Below are 19,416 nucleotides of genomic sequence, written 5' to 3'. Positions count from 1 at the left end.
AGCTGAAAGTGAAGTTTTATGTTTCTTCAGTAATGGAACTTTACTAGTGGCTAATGCCTTTCTGGTAAAATAAGAAAAAAGAGCATCATTTTAATAGACGATTATACATTTTAATGTAAAAATCTAATGCCAAAAGGTACACTTCCAAAAGTTCCAACAGTTTGGTACTGTCTTGATAATGAACCAACAGCCATGTTTATGTGGTGGACAGAGCTAAGGATTGTGTGTGTAGTATGAAAAGTTGGTATGGACTGTGCTTTTGGCTTGCGTCTGTATGCTTTTTGCTTGACTGCCAGGCTTTCAGTGTTGCAGATGTCTAGCCTATGAGATTTCATTTTATGCATATACACCCTCTGAAAAAACAGTAGTATTCTAGGATTCAAAGCTTCCTTTCAAAGTCTTTTGGCAATATAGAAACTGTAAGCTAGTGTCATGTGTAGTTATTTCTGTTTTTTGTTCTATAGGGATAGCCCAAGATTTCCTTAAATTCAAACAGTAAGTCTATTCAGAAGACCTAAATCCACCTGTTGTAGCTGGAGCAGTGTTATTTATTTTAGTGATTTTATTAGGAAACCTGAGGCTTCCTGCAACATCTTTGAAAAGAGGTCTTTGAATTACTCTGCAGTGCTCAAACTATGCATTCCAACACATCTTCAGGCCTCTAAGCCATTTGAGGTAAAACTGAAATTCCTTTTTCACTAGAGCCTCACCTAAAATTAAGGCTAAAGAAAATGCTTTCTTTATATGTAGAAAAACCACATATTTACCACTAAGTTGTAATGATAATTTGACATGTACGTTGTAAGTTCAAAGTGCAGGCAACTAATGCTATTTGATATCTTGAAGTTTTTGTACATTTTACTTCTGAAGTTATTAAGAAACAAGCTCTTGCGTATATATATACACAAAAAGGCTTTCTGCCCGCACATGGAATCGGTATAAGGGGTCAGCAGAAAGAGAGAGACAGAGAGCAACAGAGAGAGAAAATGAAATGTGTTAGTGGGCTCATTACTGTGCGCAAACAGAAAGGAGGAGAGGCAACTATGTGGGCAAAAGGTCTGAGATTTAAAACCAAACTCCAAGTAAAGTAAAGAAACTACATTAGTCAGAAAACACTTCAGAGGACAAAATCATATCTGAATAAAAACCTTGTTACAGAGAAAAAGCCCTTAAAAGACCAGTCTGATGAGGAACTGGTAGCCACTTTGGAAAGGAAGTGAGATGAAAAGCAATTGTCAGGACACCGACAGTACCCATCAAGGCCATGGACTGGAAACTGTGGCCACTCGTGACTGTGAACTGGAAACTGTCTCCAGTGTGGACCAGGGACTGGAAACTGCTGGGTCTGCAGACTGCAGACCAGAAGCTGCCGTGACGAGGGACTAGAGGCTGAAAAATGCTGCCACGGGGGACTTGAATCTATCACCACTGTAGACAAGGAACTGAGAACTGCCACCATTCAGGACTGGATGCTAACACTATTTGGAATTGGGAACTGGAAACGGCCACCACTCAGGACGGCGGGTGCCATCACAGACCCAGGGACTGGAAACTGCCTCCACTCAGGACCGGGTACTGAAAGCTGCTGCCACTTGGAATGGAAGACTGAAAACCGCCGCCACTCGAGATCAGGGGCTGGAAACTGCCTCCACTGAGGAGTGGAGACTGGAGATTGCCACCATTTGGAACTGAGACTGGAAGCTACTCCCACTCGAGTCTGGAAGCTACCCCTCGAGACCAGCAAGTCAGTCAGACAGTCATATTTATTGAGCCCTTACCGTGTGCAGAGCATTGTACAAAGGACTTGGGAGAGTACGATACAATGATAAACAGATATGTTCCCTGCCCACAATGTGCTTACAGTAAAGGGGGCGACAGACATTAATATAAATAAATTACAGATATATACATAAGTGCTATGGGGCTGGGAGGGGGGTGAATAAAGGGAGCAAGTCAGGGTGATGCAGAAGGGAGTGGGGAAAAAAGGAAAGGAGGGCTTAGTCAGGGAAGGCCTCTTGGAGGAGATGGGCTCTCATTAAGGCTTTGAAGCGGGGAAGAGTTATTGTCTGTCGGATATGAGGAGGAAGGGCGTTTCAGGCCAGGGGCAGGACATGGGTGAGAGGTTGGTTGTGAGATGATGGAGATTGAGGTACAGTGAGAAGGTTAGCATTAGTATGCAGGCTGGAATATAGGACCAGCAACTGTAAGCTGTGGCCCCCAGGACTAGAGCTTGGAAACAGCCTCCATTCAAGTCGAGGACTGGAAACCATCACCACTCTGAACCGGAGACCTGGAAGCTGCTGTCACTTCAGACCAAGACTGGAAATTGGTGCCACTCAGGCCCAGGACTGGAAGCTGACTGGAAACTGAAAACTGTCATCACTTGGAACTGGAGACTAGAAGTTACTCACATTCAGGACCAGGGACTGGAAACGATCACCACTGGGGACGGAGGACCGTAAGCTGGAGCAGCCAGGACCGGAAATTGGAAGTGCCCTTTGTTAGAGCCATTGGACTAGAAACTACCACCACTTGGACCGGTAACTGGAAACCGCTACCTCTCGAGGCCAGAGACTGTAAGCTGTGGCCTCCTAGACTGGAGCCTGGATGCTGCTGCCGCTTGGGACATGTGGCCTTTGAGCACTGGAGCGTAGAAACTGGAAATTACTCCCACTTGGGATCGGGCCTGGAAAGTACCCCCAGTAGGGACCGGGGACTGTAAACCTATATCACCCCTATTCTGTCGCCTCATCCCCTTCCTTTCATACCTGCCTAAATTCCTCAAATGGTTGAGGAATGGTTGCTGCCTCTACTTCCACTCCTCCACCTCCCTTCTTGACTCACTACAGTCTGATTTCTGCCCCTTCATTCCACTGAAGCCTCTCTTTTCCAATATCCCAGTAATCTACTTCTTCTGTCTTAATCCTCTTTGACTTCTAGGCTGCCTTGGACACTGTGAACCACTGTTATCCCAGAAACACTAACTTAAAATAGTTACTTTTGCTTTATTTCAGCTTAAGAAGCAGTTGGGTGACAATGAAGCTATCACTCAGGAAATAGTTGGTTGTGCCCATTTGGAGACTTACGCTCTGAAGATGTTTCTGTATGCGGACAATGAAGATCGAGCTGGAAGATTTCATAAGTAAGTGAAAAGTCAAAGAAAAGTTACTTTATTTTATTTTGTAAGTTTGATTTTTTTTCGTTTGTCTTTGGGAGACAAGTATCCTTCTTATTAATGGACAGTAATTTCACATGTTAAAATGGATTCATCCCAAATACAGTATGTATCATTTTTATTAACATTTCCATATCATTTTCCCATGATAATAACGGTCCTTTCAAGGGAGTTTTGAAAACTACTGTTACGTTTATCAGAGCAATAGTTGAATTGCAAACCTTGGCATAGATTATCTCTTCTAAAGTAAAATGCTGTACCTAACAATTTTTACTAGCTGATTTTAGATTTTGTCATACAATCAAATTTGAAACCTTTATAGGAAATGTGTTCTGCCCTGGAAAAAATATATTTTACGTGACATTTGAATCTGTTTATTTTACTTTCCTAAGCACTTAGTAAAATGTTGTGCACACAGTAAGCACACATTGACATAAATGCCATTGATTGATTAATGAATTGCTATCATGTACATTTAAACTCTATCTTATCTGTACTCTAATTTTTGGGAAGGTGGAAGGCCTATATTTCAAAATTATTTTAATCAATTCAAATTTTAATATATTTTTGACATATTGCCCACTTAATCATTAACTTGTCAAGTTAAAAGCCAAATTAATGTTTGTTTCTTGCAGAAATATGATCAAGTCTTTCTATACTGCAAGTCTTCTAATAGATGTCTTAACAGTTTTTGGGGAACTCAGTGATGAAGTAAGTGTATGCCTATACAAAAAGTATGTTATTGCCGTGCCTTTTGGATTCGTTTTTCCGTTAGTTCATCTCTGTGTGTGTTATACGATAATGTGCCTCTTACAGAGGATTCAGAGGCATTAGTTCTGGGATGCTGATGACAGTGTTTAGTTACATGAAGGGAGTTCCAGGTTCGGGTTAGAAATTAACCTTAATCATCTATAGGTGTAGTGGTAGATTATGGCACTCTATTTTTAATTGATTCATAACCATTTTTGTCTTGTGTGTTCACTTCTTGAGTAGTCTCAAAATAGAGCATTCTTCTGCTTATGTTAAAGGTTTTCAATTTTATTTTATTTTTTTACTTTTATGTTTATATTGACTTGTTTCTCGGGGTAACTGGAAATTTATTTAATGTCATTTTTGACACACCGTACTGCGTTGTCGAACGTTGTTGCACAAAATAGGTTGAAAGGCAAATGGAGATTAATCTCTATTCTTCTGGAGTGACAGGATATATTCCAATTCCTCCTTGATTTCCCCAATCAAAATATCATCTCTACGCTGATGACACCCAAATCTACATCTCTGCCCCTGCTCTCTCTCCCTCCCTCCAGGCTCGCATCTCCTCCTGCCTTCAGGACATCTCCATCTGGATGTCTGCCCGCCATCTAAAACTCAGCATGTCCAAGACTGAACTCCTTATCTTCCCTCCCAAACCCTGCCCTCTCCCTGACTTTCCCATATTTTTGCACTACCGTCCTTCCCGTCTCACAAGCCCGCAACCTTGGTGTCATCCTCGACTCCACTCTCTCGTTCACCCCTCACATCCAATCCATCACTGAAACCTGCCGGTCTCAGCTCCGCAACATTGCCAAGATCCGCCCTTTCCTCTCCATCCAAACCGCTACCCTGCTCGTTCAGTCTCTCATCCTATCCCAACTGGATTACTGCATCAGCCTCCTCTCCGATCTCCCATCCTCCTGTCTCTCCGCACTTCAATCCATACTTCACGCCGCTGCCCGGATTGTCTTTGTGCAGAAACGCTCTGGACTGTTACTCCCCTCCTCAAAAATCTCCAGTGGCTACCAATCAACCTACGCATCAGGCAAAAACTCCTCACCCTCAGCTTCAAGGCTGTCCATCACCTTGCCCCCTCCTACCTCACCTCCCTTCTCTCCTTCTCCAGCCCAGCCCGCACCCTCCGCTCCTCTGCCGCTAATCTACTCACCGTGCCTCATTCTTGCCTGTCCCGCTGTCGACCCCCGGCCCACGCCATCCCCCTGGCCTGGGATGCCCTCCCTCCGCACATCTGCCAAGCTAGCTCTCTTCCTTCAAAGCCCTACTGAGAGATCACCTCCTCCAGGAGGCCTTCCCAGACTGAGCCTCCTCCTTCCTCTCCCCTTCCTCCCCATCCCCCCCGGCTTTCCTCCTTCCCCTCCCCACAGCACCTGTATATATGTATATATGTTTGTACGTATTTATTACTCTATTTTATTTGTACATATTTATTCTATTTATTTTATTTTGTTAATTTGTTTTGTTGTCTGTTTCCCCCTTCTAGACTGTGAGTCTGCTGTTGGGTAGGGACCATCTCTATATGTTGCCAACTTGTACTTCCCAAGCGCTTAGTACAGTGCTCTGCACACAGTAAGTGCTCAATAAATATGATTGAATGAATGAGTGAATGAATGAATATGTACTGTCTACTCTGTAGACCAGCATCTGGATTCATATTTTCGCCTGAACTTTCACCATGAAAACAGGCAAAGTGCAGAAGCCTCTTATAAAAACAAAGTAAAATGAAACAAGAGTTGAGATGCCTCCATCCATTTGCTTCCACATCTTCCTGTTCCCACCTGTAGCTCCAAAGAGTTAAAAGGAAGGAAAACAATATATGTGAGAGGAAGAAGATAGGAAACTAGGCGGTGGAGGAAGGAAAAAGAAAGGTCAGGATAAAGAAAATTAGAGAAGTGAGGAAAAAAAATATTTGAAGGAAATGAAGAAGGAAAGTTATTGTGGGCAAAAATCTATAGCGATTATTTGAATACTAGACAAAAGGAATCTGAGGGTCTTTTTAGTTAACTCTTCATTTCTGGCTTCCTCTTACTGAATTTTACAGACATAAAATTAGGATTCAGAAAGGTGAAATGAAAGTGCCATTTGTCTAAAGGATTTTAGAAATTACATATTTCCCAAATGTGTGACACCATTTTTGCATAAAATGGTAAAATTTTAATATTTGCCTGTTAGGATAGCAAATGATCATTTTTTCTCTGTATATTTTTTCAAATGTAATTGTTTAATGGAAGAACTGTTTTTGATTCTATAGTTATAAAGAATGTTCTATCAGTTAGTTGATTTATGCTCACATGGCAGACTTTCGAAAGTTTTGCAAACTTTCGAGCTGAAGACAAATTCTTGACAGTTTTTTAAGATGCTGGTAAATCTTTGTATTTAAAATAGTTTGCTCAAGTTCGTATCCAAAAATCAACCAATGCTGGCTTATTTTAGTAAGCAATCATGAGCACCAGTTGTCTGATTCGTGGTCGTATTGCAGTTAGGGAATAAGAGTGCTAGCATGCACTGTGAATAAGGCCTTCTACCTTTAAACCACCCACAGTTGCCCCTTCCCTTCACCATCAGGCCTAACATTTTGCCATATTGTAGGTAGTGGGAAGAGACCACGAGAACATGTCTTCCGAACCTGTAGAAAGTTAGGAAATCCATGGCTGTGGCTCCAGTGACTGTTGGACTCCCAACAGAACAGAACATTATCATGCAAGTAATATTTATCGAGCACCCCTTTAGTGCAGTTCACTGTACTAGTTGCTTGGGAAATAGAGAATAAACAATTGACAGGTTCCCTAAATGGGGATAAACATAAAAATATTTACAGCTGGAGTGGTCAAACTAGATAGTGGATAAAACATAAGCATGAATTTTGAGAGTGGGTATAAATAAGTTCATAAATACTAGGGATGGTTTGATGAGTTTATACGGAAAGTTAGGGAAGGCTTGTTGGAGGAGGTGGGGTTTTAAGGTGGGTTGAGCTGCTGACTGTTGGATTGAGGGAGAGATGGCGTTCCAAGCTGGGAAATAGCATGAGTGAAGAGGTGGAGGCCAGAGAAATTAGAGCGAGATAAATTTAGAAGGTTGGCTTGGCGTGAAGACAACAAGTTGCAGGGTTGCAGGTGAAGGGCAGATGGTAAGGTGCGTTGAGTAGGTGGGTAGCTTTGGAACCATGGTGAGGAAGTTTTTCAGTGATGAAAAGAGGAAGGCTGTGAGGGTTTTCAGGAGAGATGTGGGCCATGGGCAAGGTTTTGGAAGTTGAAGAAAATAAAAGGAGGTCACTCAATAAATGAAACAAGTTACTGGCGAAAAAGAAGAGATATTCAATTTCTGAGGCCCACCACTGGCTCTAGGGGCTATCTACTTTCCATAATTTTCCATCGAAGCCAATTATTTTCATCGATCCAGCACACATTTCTGGGAAAACAAGAAGGCCAAAGGTGAGAGTTGAAAGTATTCTTGCAGTTTCTGTTTCCCAGAAACAGACATCAGATTACCCAAAGGAAGGTCAGAGTTTCAAAAATATTGACCTCTCACAAACTTCCTCTTACTGTGTTTTTTCATATGTGATGTCTTGTTTCCAAGGAGAGGAAGCTGGAAAATCTGCCAGTGAGAGAGTTAAAACTTCTGTTTATCATTTTCAGAAGATTCTTGCTAAACACTAGTTCAAATGATAATAATTATGGTATTTATTAAGCACTTACTATGTACCAAGCACTGTACTAATCACTGGAGTAGATACAAGGTAATCAGTTTAAACATAGTAACTGTTCTTCGTGGGGCCCACAGTCCAAGTCGGAGGGAATCGAGCCGGGAGTTATCGTTACCCACCCCCCACCCCCCCCCGAAAAAAAGGGCACAACTTGAAATTAAAAGAAGATAATGTTGCTTTCCTTGTTCTATTGAAGAATCAGTTTATGCTCACTTATGAAAAGAGCACATTTTATGTTTTTTTTTTATTTCATTAAGAAACTACTAATGAAGTGACTGGACCAATTTTGTGAGTAATCTCTAAGTGCCACACTTGGTGCATTATTTTAAAATCATCATACTGGCAGCAGCCCTGGGAGGTTATCTAGTTACTGCCCAATTCCACAGAAGTAAAACCTTGCCCCAGGGGACCAGAAGGCATCCCAAAGGGCCAGACTGCAAGGCTTCTGAGCTCCCGCTTCTCTAGAGTTCTTAGGTTCCCAAGGGCAACTGGAATACTAGAATCATCCCAATCTTCCCGCTTGACGCCGCTGTAGCAAATCCTAGTCCCTGCAGCATTGAAGGGCAGGTAGACGCAGACCCTCCTCATTGTTAGACTCATTCATTCATTCAATCATATTTATTGAGTGCTTAGTGTGTGCAGAGCACTGTACTAAGCTCTTGGGAAGTACAAGTTGGCAACATATAGAGACGGTCCCTACCCAACAGCGGGCTCACAGTCTAGAAGGGGGAGACAGACAACAAAACAAAACATATTAACAAAATAAATAGAATAAATATGCACAAGTAAAATAGAGTAATAAATGTGTACAAACATATATACATATATATAGGTGCCGTGGGGAGGGGAAGGAGGTAAGGTGGGGGATGGGGAGGAGGAGAGGATAAAGGGGGGCTCAGAAGATCTCAGATAGGATGAAGAATTAGAATTAGTGGGCCTCATGTAAGCTTCAACATTTGTTGCTCAGCAAATGTAAAGTTGGTGTGTCCAGTATATTAAAAATAAAAAAGTTGTTTTGGACATTGCCTTACTGCTTCTGTTCAAGAGTTAAAGGTTGAAAAGCATTTTTATCTTAAAAATTGTTTACTGAACCATCTTATGAATTTCATACTACCTATCACATTGTTTAATTCATTTCCTCTACATTTGGCTTCTGAAATTAAGCACTTCCTCTTAGAGTTCCTGAACCCACTAAATTGTCTCCTACCTTTGTATGTGATCATGAAGTTCTTTGTATTTTTCCACCCCAAGCCATATCCCCATGTTTACTTGAGATGGAGATTAACCAAGTTCAAACTTGAGGGTTTTTTTATGCTGACAGATCATTCAAGGAAATCAAAACTGTAATCAAGTTCTAGTAGTCAGGAATATAGAGTAAACTAGCTATACTGAAGATTTTGTACCTTCTGTTTTTCAGGCTGTGGAAGTAGGGACATTTGCAACTGCTGAATAGAATATGCTTTGATTGATGGTCCAAGTCTCTGGATTTCCTGAGGTGCCACACATACAACTAGAATAAACCCAGAGCCTTGATTCACAGACCCAGCTCCCCATTCTTACCCTCTTCCCAACACGTGCATTTGTCTAGCAGTCAATCAACTAGCCAATCAATGGTAATTATTGAGCATTTCCAATTCAACAGACTTGGAAGATACGTTCCCTGCCCACAACAAGGTTATTCATTCATTCAGTCGTATTGAGCGCTTACTGTGTGCAGAGCACTGTACTAAGCGCTTGGGAAGTACAAGTCGGCAACATATAGAGACGGTCCCTACCCAACAACAGGCTCAGAGTCTAGAAAGGGGAGACAGAGAACAAAACAAATCAGGTCTTCTGATTGCCAGGCCCCGGACACTTATACAATAAAATAGTTCGATATTTCAATGACTTCCGTAACAATACTCTCTTTGAAAACACCTATCAAAGGCTTCTCTTTGAGGTAAATATTTTGACAAGATAATACTAGGGAGGGTTGCCAACTTTTCAATTTGAGGATGGGAAGTGTGGGTTTAAAATTGATGCACCAGAAACACAAGGCATTGATGGGGTGGGGAGAGGAGGAGGAAGAAGGAGAAGGGATGGGAGGTGAGGAGAAGGAAGAGGAGAAGGAGGAGTGGAAGGCCAGGATGAGGAAATGCTTTTCTTTTTTTTTTTTAACTTTTAAAATCTACAGCCAAAATAAACCAAAGAACAAAAATGAAAACCTAAATCCAAAGGTCTAAAAAGTTGTGGGATGATAGATGAAACAGACAACTTAAATGGTGATGGTGAAGGAAGTAGTTAAAAGGGATTTTCATGTAAAAAGTATTTAATTTGTTTTTATGAAAAACAATAAAGCCCACAAAATCAAATAGGATGCTACTTCCAATTCCTTGTGGGCAGAGATTGTGCCAACTCCTATTGCGTGGTCTTGTGGAGAGAGCCCAGTCTTGGGAGTCTGAAGGACCCCCCTTTTAGACTGTGAGCCCACTGTTGGGTAGGGACTGTCTCTATATGTTGCCAACTTGTACTTCCAAAGCGCTTAGTACAGTACTCTGCACACAGTAAGCGCTCAATAAATACGATTGATTGATTGATTGATTGATTGATTGGCTTCTAATCCCAGCTCCACCACATTCCTGCTGGGTGACCTTGGGCAAGTTACTTCACCTCACTGGGCCCCAGTTTCCTCAGTTGTAAAATGTGGATTTAGACTGCGAGCTCCATGTGGGACAGGGACCGTGTCCAATCTGAGTTGCTTGTATCCACCCCAGAACTTTGTACAGTGCCTGGCACACAGTAAGCACTTAATAAATACCACGATTATTATTATCATTATACTTAGTTCAGTTCTCTGCACATAGTAAATACTCAGTAAATACTATCGATTGACTACTGCACCTGTCAGACCCAGCCTTTCCAAAATTAATGCAGATTATATTTTTGACTTCAGGATGCGTGCATATTTATTACATAACCCTTTTAAAGCTGCATTTCTCCAGAGAGTGGGTTAAAACTGAGCTACTTAACATTGAGTATTTCTTAACAAGGACGACAGTGTGTTACGGTGGCAGAATAGACACGTTCAGAGCCTACTTCTTACAGTCTTACAGGGGGAGACAGCTTCCCTGAAAGCCCTCTCTATCCACAAGGGAGAATGATGATGAAGGAAGATTGCATTGGTGGTGTAAATCCTTGAGGTACCCAATTCACAGTGAGTGGCAATGTACCAGACGTTTACTATTTAAAGTGTTCAAGCCATCAGCTCTTAATAGAAGTGTCTCCTTGCTCTTTAAGGGGAAAATACAATTCTCTTGTCTTCCAACTACCTGAAATGGTTTTTTTTCCTTTATAGCTTGTCATAGTTTTTACATTCTGTTCCAATCGCACTTTGTGCAATACATGTATGATTTATTGAAGATATTATTTCAGTACTTCCAAATTTTCTATTTAATTTTGCAGCACAGCAGCACGTGATCTGATCTTTTTTCCTCCAACTCAAATTGCCCATGCCCATATGTACCAGGGTTGTTGGAGCAGGATTCCTTGAACTTTGTCCCTTCACATCATGTCACTGGTAGCCAGACAGGAGATGTAGGTGAAGATAAATACTGATTATCTGAATTAGGTGACTGCGTGATCGTTTATTGGTTTAATGTTGCAGAGGACTTCTGGGAGAAACTGTCCAGAACTACCGGGAAATTTGCGACTGATTCGGAATAGGGGACTCCAGCCAAGCCTCTTCCTCCTTGTGATCATATGTGGAAAAGCAAAATTGGCTTAATGCTTGTTTTAATGTATATTCCGTAAAATTTACAGAAAATCAAATGATTTCTTTGACTAGAAAATATTGGAAACGCTCTCATTTTTAGTGAGCCATACTCTATGTGTCTCTCTTCAGAATGTTAAACACAGAAAGTATGCCAGGTGGAAGGCAACCTATATTCATAACTGTCTGAAGAATGGAGAGACTCCTCAAGCTGGACCTATTGGAATGGAAGGAGAAGGTTCCGGTATGTATTTGTTTTTTCCAAATGAATCACACAGTTAACCCTCAATCATTTAAGCTGTTTTATCCAAGATTGCTTGAGCCCCCAGCCATACTTTGCTAGTCCATCAGAGCTGGAGCCATTTCAGAGGGATTTATCAAAGCCCAGAGTCTTTAGGGAATCAGTAATTGATCAGGAAAATTCTCTAGGTGAATGACAAGAAGAAACCTAATATTGAAAGATGAATATGCTCTAATATGAACTACTGTGTTCACAGTTTGGTCATCTCTTCTAAGGAAATGACTATCAATCAACGGCATTTATTAAGCACTTACTGTGTGCAGACCACTCTACTAAGCACTTGGGTGAGTACAGTACAGCTGAGTTGGTAGGCGTTAATTATTTATCAATATATTAATACATAAATTTGAATATTAATTGATTGCATTTATTGAGCATTTAGTGTCTGCAGAGCACTGTATTAAGCTCTCAGGAGAGAACAAATTAACAGAGTTGTTAGGAACTTCCAGACTAGAAAGGGACATTCACGTAAGTGCTGAGGGGCTGAGGGTGGGGTGAATATCAAGTGTTTAAAGGGTAAAGTGATGCAGAAGGGAGGAAGAGTTGCCAAAAGGAGAGCTTAATTGGGGAAGTCCTCTTCGAGGAGATGTAACCTTAATAAGACTGCAGACTGTAAGCCTGTTGTGGGCAGGGAATGTGCCTACCAATACTGTTATATTGTACTCGCCCAAGCACTTAAGACAGTGCTCTGCCCAAAGTAAGTGCTCAGTAAATACGATTTATTGATTAATATGGCCTTGAAGGTGGGGAGAGTGGTGTGGCCTATATGGAGTGGAAGGGAGTTCCAGGCCAGCGGGTAGACGTGGGAAAGGTGTTGGTGGTGATGTAGATGAGATGGAGGCACATTGAGCAAACTGGCGTGAAAAGAGATGGGGATTCAGGGAACAGGAGATTTGAGAAGGGATTTAAATACCCGAAGCAGCTCGTGGGGGCAGTGGGTATGGGACTCAGGATGGAGAAGTATTGTTGAGAAGAGGAGGGAGCAGAATTATGGCTGGTGAAAATGAATTTTAAGATAGATGAGATCAGCCGGGTTTCTGGACCTCTGCCAGCAACACTCAGCAGTTTGAGCCCAAGCGTGGAGAAAGCGGACTGAGGAAGTGATCGTGATTGTGGGTTAATTGTACGAGGTTACTGGAGGGACAGGGGAGAGAGGGAGCTGAGTTCAGTGGAAGGGGCTGTGTTGAGCGCTTCGATTTTTGCACCAAGAGATGGTAGTTTGGGTATGGAGATCAAATGGGGCTGATCGCTCTAGAATATTGGCTGGGGTCAAAGACTGCAGATCTCTGTTGGGGAACAGGACAGATCTGCGGTGAGTGGATGGGTAGGAGGTTGTGGTCTGATAAAGGGATTTCCAAGCCTCCAGTGGAAGTGCTTACTTAGACTATGAGCTCCACGTGGGACAGGGACTGTGTCCAATCTAATTATATTGTTATCTACCCCAGCGCTTAGTACAGTACCTAACACATAGTAAGCGCCTAACAACTACCCTTTAAAAAACTATTCCTTAGCCAATCCCTCTTTTGTGGGTTACTCCAATTCTAAAGCATGTCAGGGGACAGTTGTATATGGAGGACTCCCCAGGGGAAAATATTTATGGAAGTACAGGATGTAAGGCTAGTAGTTGGGATTTCAAACTAGAGAACCTTCACAATTCCCTTATCTCTAGACCGTAAGCTCATTGTGGGAAGGGAATGTGTCCATTTTAGTACAGCGCTCTGCACACAGTAAACACTCAATAAATACAATTGAATGAATGAATTCCTAACTTATCACTTTTTAAATTATCCTCATCTTTTGACTGTAAGCTCGCTGAGGGCAGGAATATTTCTGCCAACTCTTTTGTACTCGCAAGTGCGTAGTACAATGCTGTGCACACAGTAAGCACTCACGAAATACCATTGATGATGATAGTGGTGATGCAGTACCTACACCTCTACATGCATCTCTCTGCCCATCTCTATTTCCCATAGCATTTAAAGCCTGGCAGCATTGTATCCCACTGCTTTTCTTTCATCCGCTACATCTCATAGACATTAATTACATCAAGGCCCACACTAAATGCCTCTTATTCCAGTCATCTCCTTAGAGTTATAGGTTTTGACCATTAGTGCAAAAACAATTATATATTTTGGCTTTGATTTTACAAATTTCCATATTTGCTGCATTTCATGTTGATGGTCATTTAATTTGCCCTCATTTTAACTTCCTTCAGACCTCTCCAGCATACTCCCTTTGTTGATCCACCTGTTTTCCAGGGAATATATCAAACTAAGCTTCATGTTTTTCCCCAGTTATTAGTTGTATGCTCATTTTTTTACTCACTAATAATCCACTCCGCCTGAGTGGTTTTTTTGGTGCCATCTGTGATTTTGCTTGTATCAATTTTCAGGGTCGAGCTGACATTTAAAAATTTTTTTTTTTAAATCTGGAGTTCCTATATCGTGACCTTGGGCAGGTCACTTAACTTCTCTGAACCTTAAGTTCCTGATCTGTAAAATAGGGAGTAAATTCTTGTTCTCCCTTCCACCTAGACTGTGAGCCCCAGTGTAGGACAGGGACTATATCCAATCTGATTATCTTATATCTACCACAGAATTTAGCACAGTGGTTGGCATATAGTGAGCCTTTAACAAATTCTACAGTTATTTTCATGAATATTCCCCTCCCCACATCCCTGATTGCAGTTTCCATTAAAGGGAAGGTTGATAATTTGAGTCTCTGGATTTCATTATTTTTATCCAAATATCATTAAATGCCCATCTGGCGAAATGTACCCTATGCCAAGCACGTTAAATATATCTAGTCCCTTCTTGCTCTGAGGATAACCCATACAGGTTATATGAAAATTATAAAAATGGATTTGCACATCTGCACTGTGTTAAACACATATACTGACTATATTTGTTACACAGAGTAGCAAAAGTAAGTGTGTCCTGTGGTGAGTGAATGATGACGGTAAAATCATTGTAACATTATCAAAATTTATTTAGCACTGTTCTGATGCCACCATCCTAAACACTGTAGGGAATTAACCAGAAAGGGTAAGGTCTGATCCCTGCGCTCTAGGAACTTATCTAATATGAAATCAATTGATCATATTTATTAAGCTTACTTTGCCGAGCATTTTGCTAAATGCTTGGCAAAGTACAGTGTAACCGAGTTGATATTCACATTCTCTGCCCACAACAAGCTTACAGCCTAGAGTGGGAGACAGATTAATATAAATAAATTACAGATATATTTACAAATGTTCTGGGGCTGAGGGAGGGGTGAATAAAGGGAGCAAATCCAAGTGCAAGAGTAACACAGAAGTGAGTGGGGAAAAGAGGAAATAAAGGGAGGTCAGGGAAGGCCTCTTGGAAAAGATATGCCTTTATTAAGGCTTTGAAGGTGGGGAAAGTAAGATGAGGCAAGGTGATTGCTTTAAAGCCAACGATCAGGATTTTTTGTTTGATGCAGAAATGTATGGGCAACCAGTGGAGGTTCTTGAGGAGTGGGAAAACATGGACTGCATGTTTTTGAGAAAAATGACCCTAGAAGGAGAGTGAAATGTGGCCGGGAGAGGGGAGAGACAGGAGGCGGGGAGGACAGCAAGGAGGCTGTTACAGTAATAGAGGCAGGATAGGATAAGTGCTTGGATAAATCTGTAAACAGTTTGGATGGAAAGGAAAGTGTGGATTTTAACGATGTCGTGAAGGTGGAACCGGCAGGATTTAGTAATAAATTGAATTTGTGGGTTGAGTGAGAAAGATGAGTCGATAGTGCCAAGGTTATTTAGGCTTGTGAGAGAGGAAGGATGATGGGGCTGTCTACAGTGACGGAAAAGTCAGGAGGAGGACAGGGTTTTGTGGGAAGATGAGGAGTTCTGTTTTGGGCATGTTAAGTTTGAGGTGTTGGAGGGACATCCAAGTAGAGATGTCTTGAAGGCAGGAGAAAATGTTAGACTGCAGAGGAGGAGAGGGATCAGGACTGGAGATGTAGATTTGGGAATCATCCTCATAGAGATGGTAGTCGAAGCCATGGAAGCAATTAAGGTTTCCGTGGGAGTAGGTGTAGGTGGAAAATAGGAACCCAATACTGAACCCTGAGGGACTCCCAGATTTAGGGGATGGGAGAGAGAAGGAGCCGTAGAAGAGACTGAGAATGAGCAACCAAAGTGATAGGAGGAGAACCAGGAGAGGTCAGTGTCAGTGAAGCCAATGTTGGATAATGTTTCCAGGAGAAGGGAATGGTCAGCGGTGTCGAAGGCAGCTGAGAGGTCGAGGGGGAGTAGGATGGAGTAGAGGCCATTGGATTCGGCAAGAAGGAGATCATTTGTGACCTTTGAGAGGGCAGTTTCTGTGGAGTGAAGGGGACAGAAGCCAGATTGGAGAGGGTCAAGGAGAGAATTGGAGGAGAGGAATTTGAGACAGTGGGTGTAGACAACTCGCTCAAGGAGTTTGGAGAGGAATGGGAGGAGGGAAATGGGACATTAGCTGGAGGGAGCTGTGGGGTCAAGGGAGGGTTTTTTTAGAATAGGGGAGACGAGCATGTTTGAAAGCAGAGGTGAAGAATCCGTTGGAGAGGAAATAGTCGATGATGGCAGTCAGGAATGGAAGGGAGGGGGCAAGTGTTTTGATAAGGTGCAAAGGGATGTGGATGGATGCAGTTTGAAGGGGTGGATTTTGAGAAAAGGCAGATCTCTGAAGATACTGCTGGGAAGATGGGGGAGTTGAAGAAGTTGAGGAAAAATGACAGTCATAAGATCATTAAATTAGACAAGTTCAAGTGCCAGAAAAATTAAAAATACAAATAAAGAAATATGTACGTTCAAGTTTTATAGAAAAAGGGACATGGGTTCTGGGGCTTTTAAAAAGAATGACATCGTATATATGTTTATTATATTCTCTCTCCCCTCTACACTTTAAGCTTGTTGTTGGCAGAAACATGACTATTCAACTCTGTTGTATTGTACTCTCTCAAGTGCTTAGTACAGCGCTGTGCATACACTAAGCGCTCAATGAGTGCCATCGATGATGATGACATGAACAGAATGATGTTTAAGGGGCACAGGGGGGACGGGGAAAATAATGGATAGAGGAAGTGTTTTGACAAAGCAATTAATCAACCATATTTATTGAGCACTTGCTGTGTCCAAAACATTGTACTAAGTGCTTGGAAGAATGCAGTGTAACACGTTTCTTGCCCAAAGACATTCTGGATGGAAACAGTTGTGTTTGCAGTGGCAGGTACATAAGAACGTCTTGTGTAGGAAAGAGTGAACATGTTTTCTTGTTAGGGACAGGAAAGGCTGGAGGTAGTTCTAGAAAGAATGGTGGCAAGACAGCATTGAGGGACATTGAGAAGGAGATAAGACGGAGGCCACAGAAGGGAGGTGACTGAGGGAGAGATTTTATAAGTGTTACCTTGCAAATAGTAGCATTAAGCTCCTGAATTCTTCAGAATATACAGAGGTTAAATAGTTGGGGTTGAATTCTGTTTTGGAAATCAGGAAAATTGGAAGAAACTCAATTATATTGAAGATGAAAAGTCTTTTAAATAATTGCTTATACATCCTGTAAATTTTTTCATTCCTTACCTGCCACCAAGGTAAATTGATTTTATGTTAAAACTATAGAAACGAATGCATTTTTCTTCCTTTAAAAATAAATGAGATACGAAATTAAATAAACAAAATTAGTGCATTTAAACTTGAAAAAGTCAACCGTTCAAATCAGGAAATTCCAAAGATAAGGAAGGCTTCCTACAACAGTGCTAAAGGCAGAACGTAGCACACACGTATTGTTTCCTATTTCAGTCTTGTAGTTTTCAAATATTAGTTTATTTTGTTAACTTCATACCATTGAAATGTGATACAGATTACACTTTACATGGATATTGCCTGACCCCGAATTGTTCAAAGTTTGAATCCTGGTGTTCAGTCACTCTCATTTTAGTATTTCAGAACTATAATGAAAGGCTCAGCTCCCAAATTAGGAGGCAGTAGAGCTACAGTTGGGGTTTAGACAAAGGGTGTTCAGTATACCTGCTTGGGATCACCGACGTCTCAGGGAAGAGAACATTCCTATTCACCAATCCCTGAACGAGGATTACTTAGAATCTGAACCTGGTGGTGAGAAGAGGGGAGGAAAGGAAGTGGGTGCTGTAGGACCTAGCTTTGGGGAGCTCCAAACTACCTCAAGAGCCTTACCAAGGTCCTCACTGTCCCCTCCTTAAATATTCACTCCAGGTTGCCAGAAACCTCGGATGTCTGGCCAGGGATTTGTCCCTGAAGGATTTGGAGCCAGTTTAGCAATCTTCAGCCTGTCAGACCTTCCTCAGTCTCTCTTCTTCCAGCTTTTCCGTGCATTCACCCCACTCCAGAGATCAGGTCCCACCCTCATCTTCCTTTGCTTAACTTGGCTATTCTAATTGAACAATTTTATAGATTATGTACCTAGGTGCTGTGGGGCTGTTTGGTTTTGTTCTCTGTCTCCCCCTTTTAGACTGTGAGCCCACTGTTGGGTAGGGACTGTCTCTATGTGTTGCCAATTTGTACTTCCCAAGCGCTTAGTACAGTGCTCTGCACATAGTAAGCGCTCAATAAATACGATTGATGATGATGATGATGATGATTCAGTCAGTCGTATTTATTGAGTGCTTACTGTGTGCAGAGAACTGTACTAAGTGGGCCGACCCCCAGCCCACGTCATCCCCCTGGCCTGAAATGCCCTCCCTCCGCACATCCGCCAAGCTAGCTCCCCGGCTCCGCCACATGTCTGCTGTGTGACCTTGGGCAAGTCACTTCACTTCTCTCAGCCTCAGTTCCCTCATCTGTAAAATGGGGATTAAGACTGTGAACCCCGGCGTGGGATAACCTGATCATCTTGTATCCCCCCAGTGCTTAGAACAGTGCTTTGCACATAGTAAGCGCTTAACAAGTGCCATCATCATCATCATCTTCCTCCCTTCAAGGCCCTACTGAGAGCTCACTTCCTCCACGAGGCCTTCCCAGACTGAGCCCCCTCCTTCCTCTCCCCCTCCTCCCCCCTCCATCCCCCCCGCCTTACCTCCTTCCCTTCCCCACAGCACCTGTATATATGCATATATGTTTGTACATATTTATTACTCTATTTTACTTGTACATATTCTATTTATTTTATTTTGTTAATGTGTTTTGTTTTGTTCTCTGTCTCCCCCTTCTAGACTGTGAGCCCACTGTTGGGTAGGGACCGTCTCTATATGTTGCCAACTTGTACTTCCCAAGCGCTTAGTACAGTGCTCTGCACACAGTAAGCGCTCAATAAATATGATTGAATGAATGAATGAATGAATACTTGGAAAGTACAATTCAGCAACAAATAGAGACAGTCCGTACCCAACAACGGGCTCGCATGTGTACTTGGTGTTCTCCCAGCCCAATTCTTTTTATAGACTTGATGCTACCTCTGTAGAGATCAGGCCAATTTCCTTATTATTGCAGTATGGCCACAATGACCGTAAGTGACACCCTTCTGCATCATCCATGCAGCTGGACCTGTATCCTTTGGGGCACTTGGTATTCACCCCACCCTCAGCCCCACAGCACCTAGGTGCATAATCTATAAAACTGTTCAATTATATTAATGTCTGTCTCCTGCTCTAGATGCCTTGTGAGCAGGGGACACTTCTACCTACTCTGTTGTAGTGAATTCTCCCAAGAGCTTAGTACAGTGCTGTCGGGACTGTCTCTATAT

At 42.1% G+C, this 19,416-nt stretch overlaps 1 protein-coding gene across 1 annotated transcript in view; it reads left to right on the top strand.

Annotated features, from left to right (window-relative positions):
- Nucleotides 1-19,416, top strand: part of VTA1 (vesicle trafficking 1) — a 101,462-nt gene that overhangs the window by 35,068 nt on the left and 46,978 nt on the right. The window contains exons 3-5 of the mRNA XM_038770523.1: nucleotides 3,015-3,142; nucleotides 3,811-3,886; nucleotides 11,530-11,641. Coding sequence (XP_038626451.1) covers nucleotides 3,015-3,142; nucleotides 3,811-3,886; nucleotides 11,530-11,641 — 316 coding nt within the window. The remainder of the gene's footprint in view (nucleotides 1-3,014; nucleotides 3,143-3,810; nucleotides 3,887-11,529; nucleotides 11,642-19,416) is intronic.

This window comes from Tachyglossus aculeatus, chromosome 2 (genome assembly GCF_015852505.1).
Source record: "Tachyglossus aculeatus isolate mTacAcu1 chromosome 2, mTacAcu1.pri, whole genome shotgun sequence".
Lineage (NCBI taxonomy): Eukaryota > Metazoa > Chordata > Mammalia > Monotremata > Tachyglossidae > Tachyglossus > Tachyglossus aculeatus.
The sequence above is the reverse complement of the archived record's forward strand: the minus strand, read 5'-3'. Positions and strand labels throughout refer to the sequence as shown.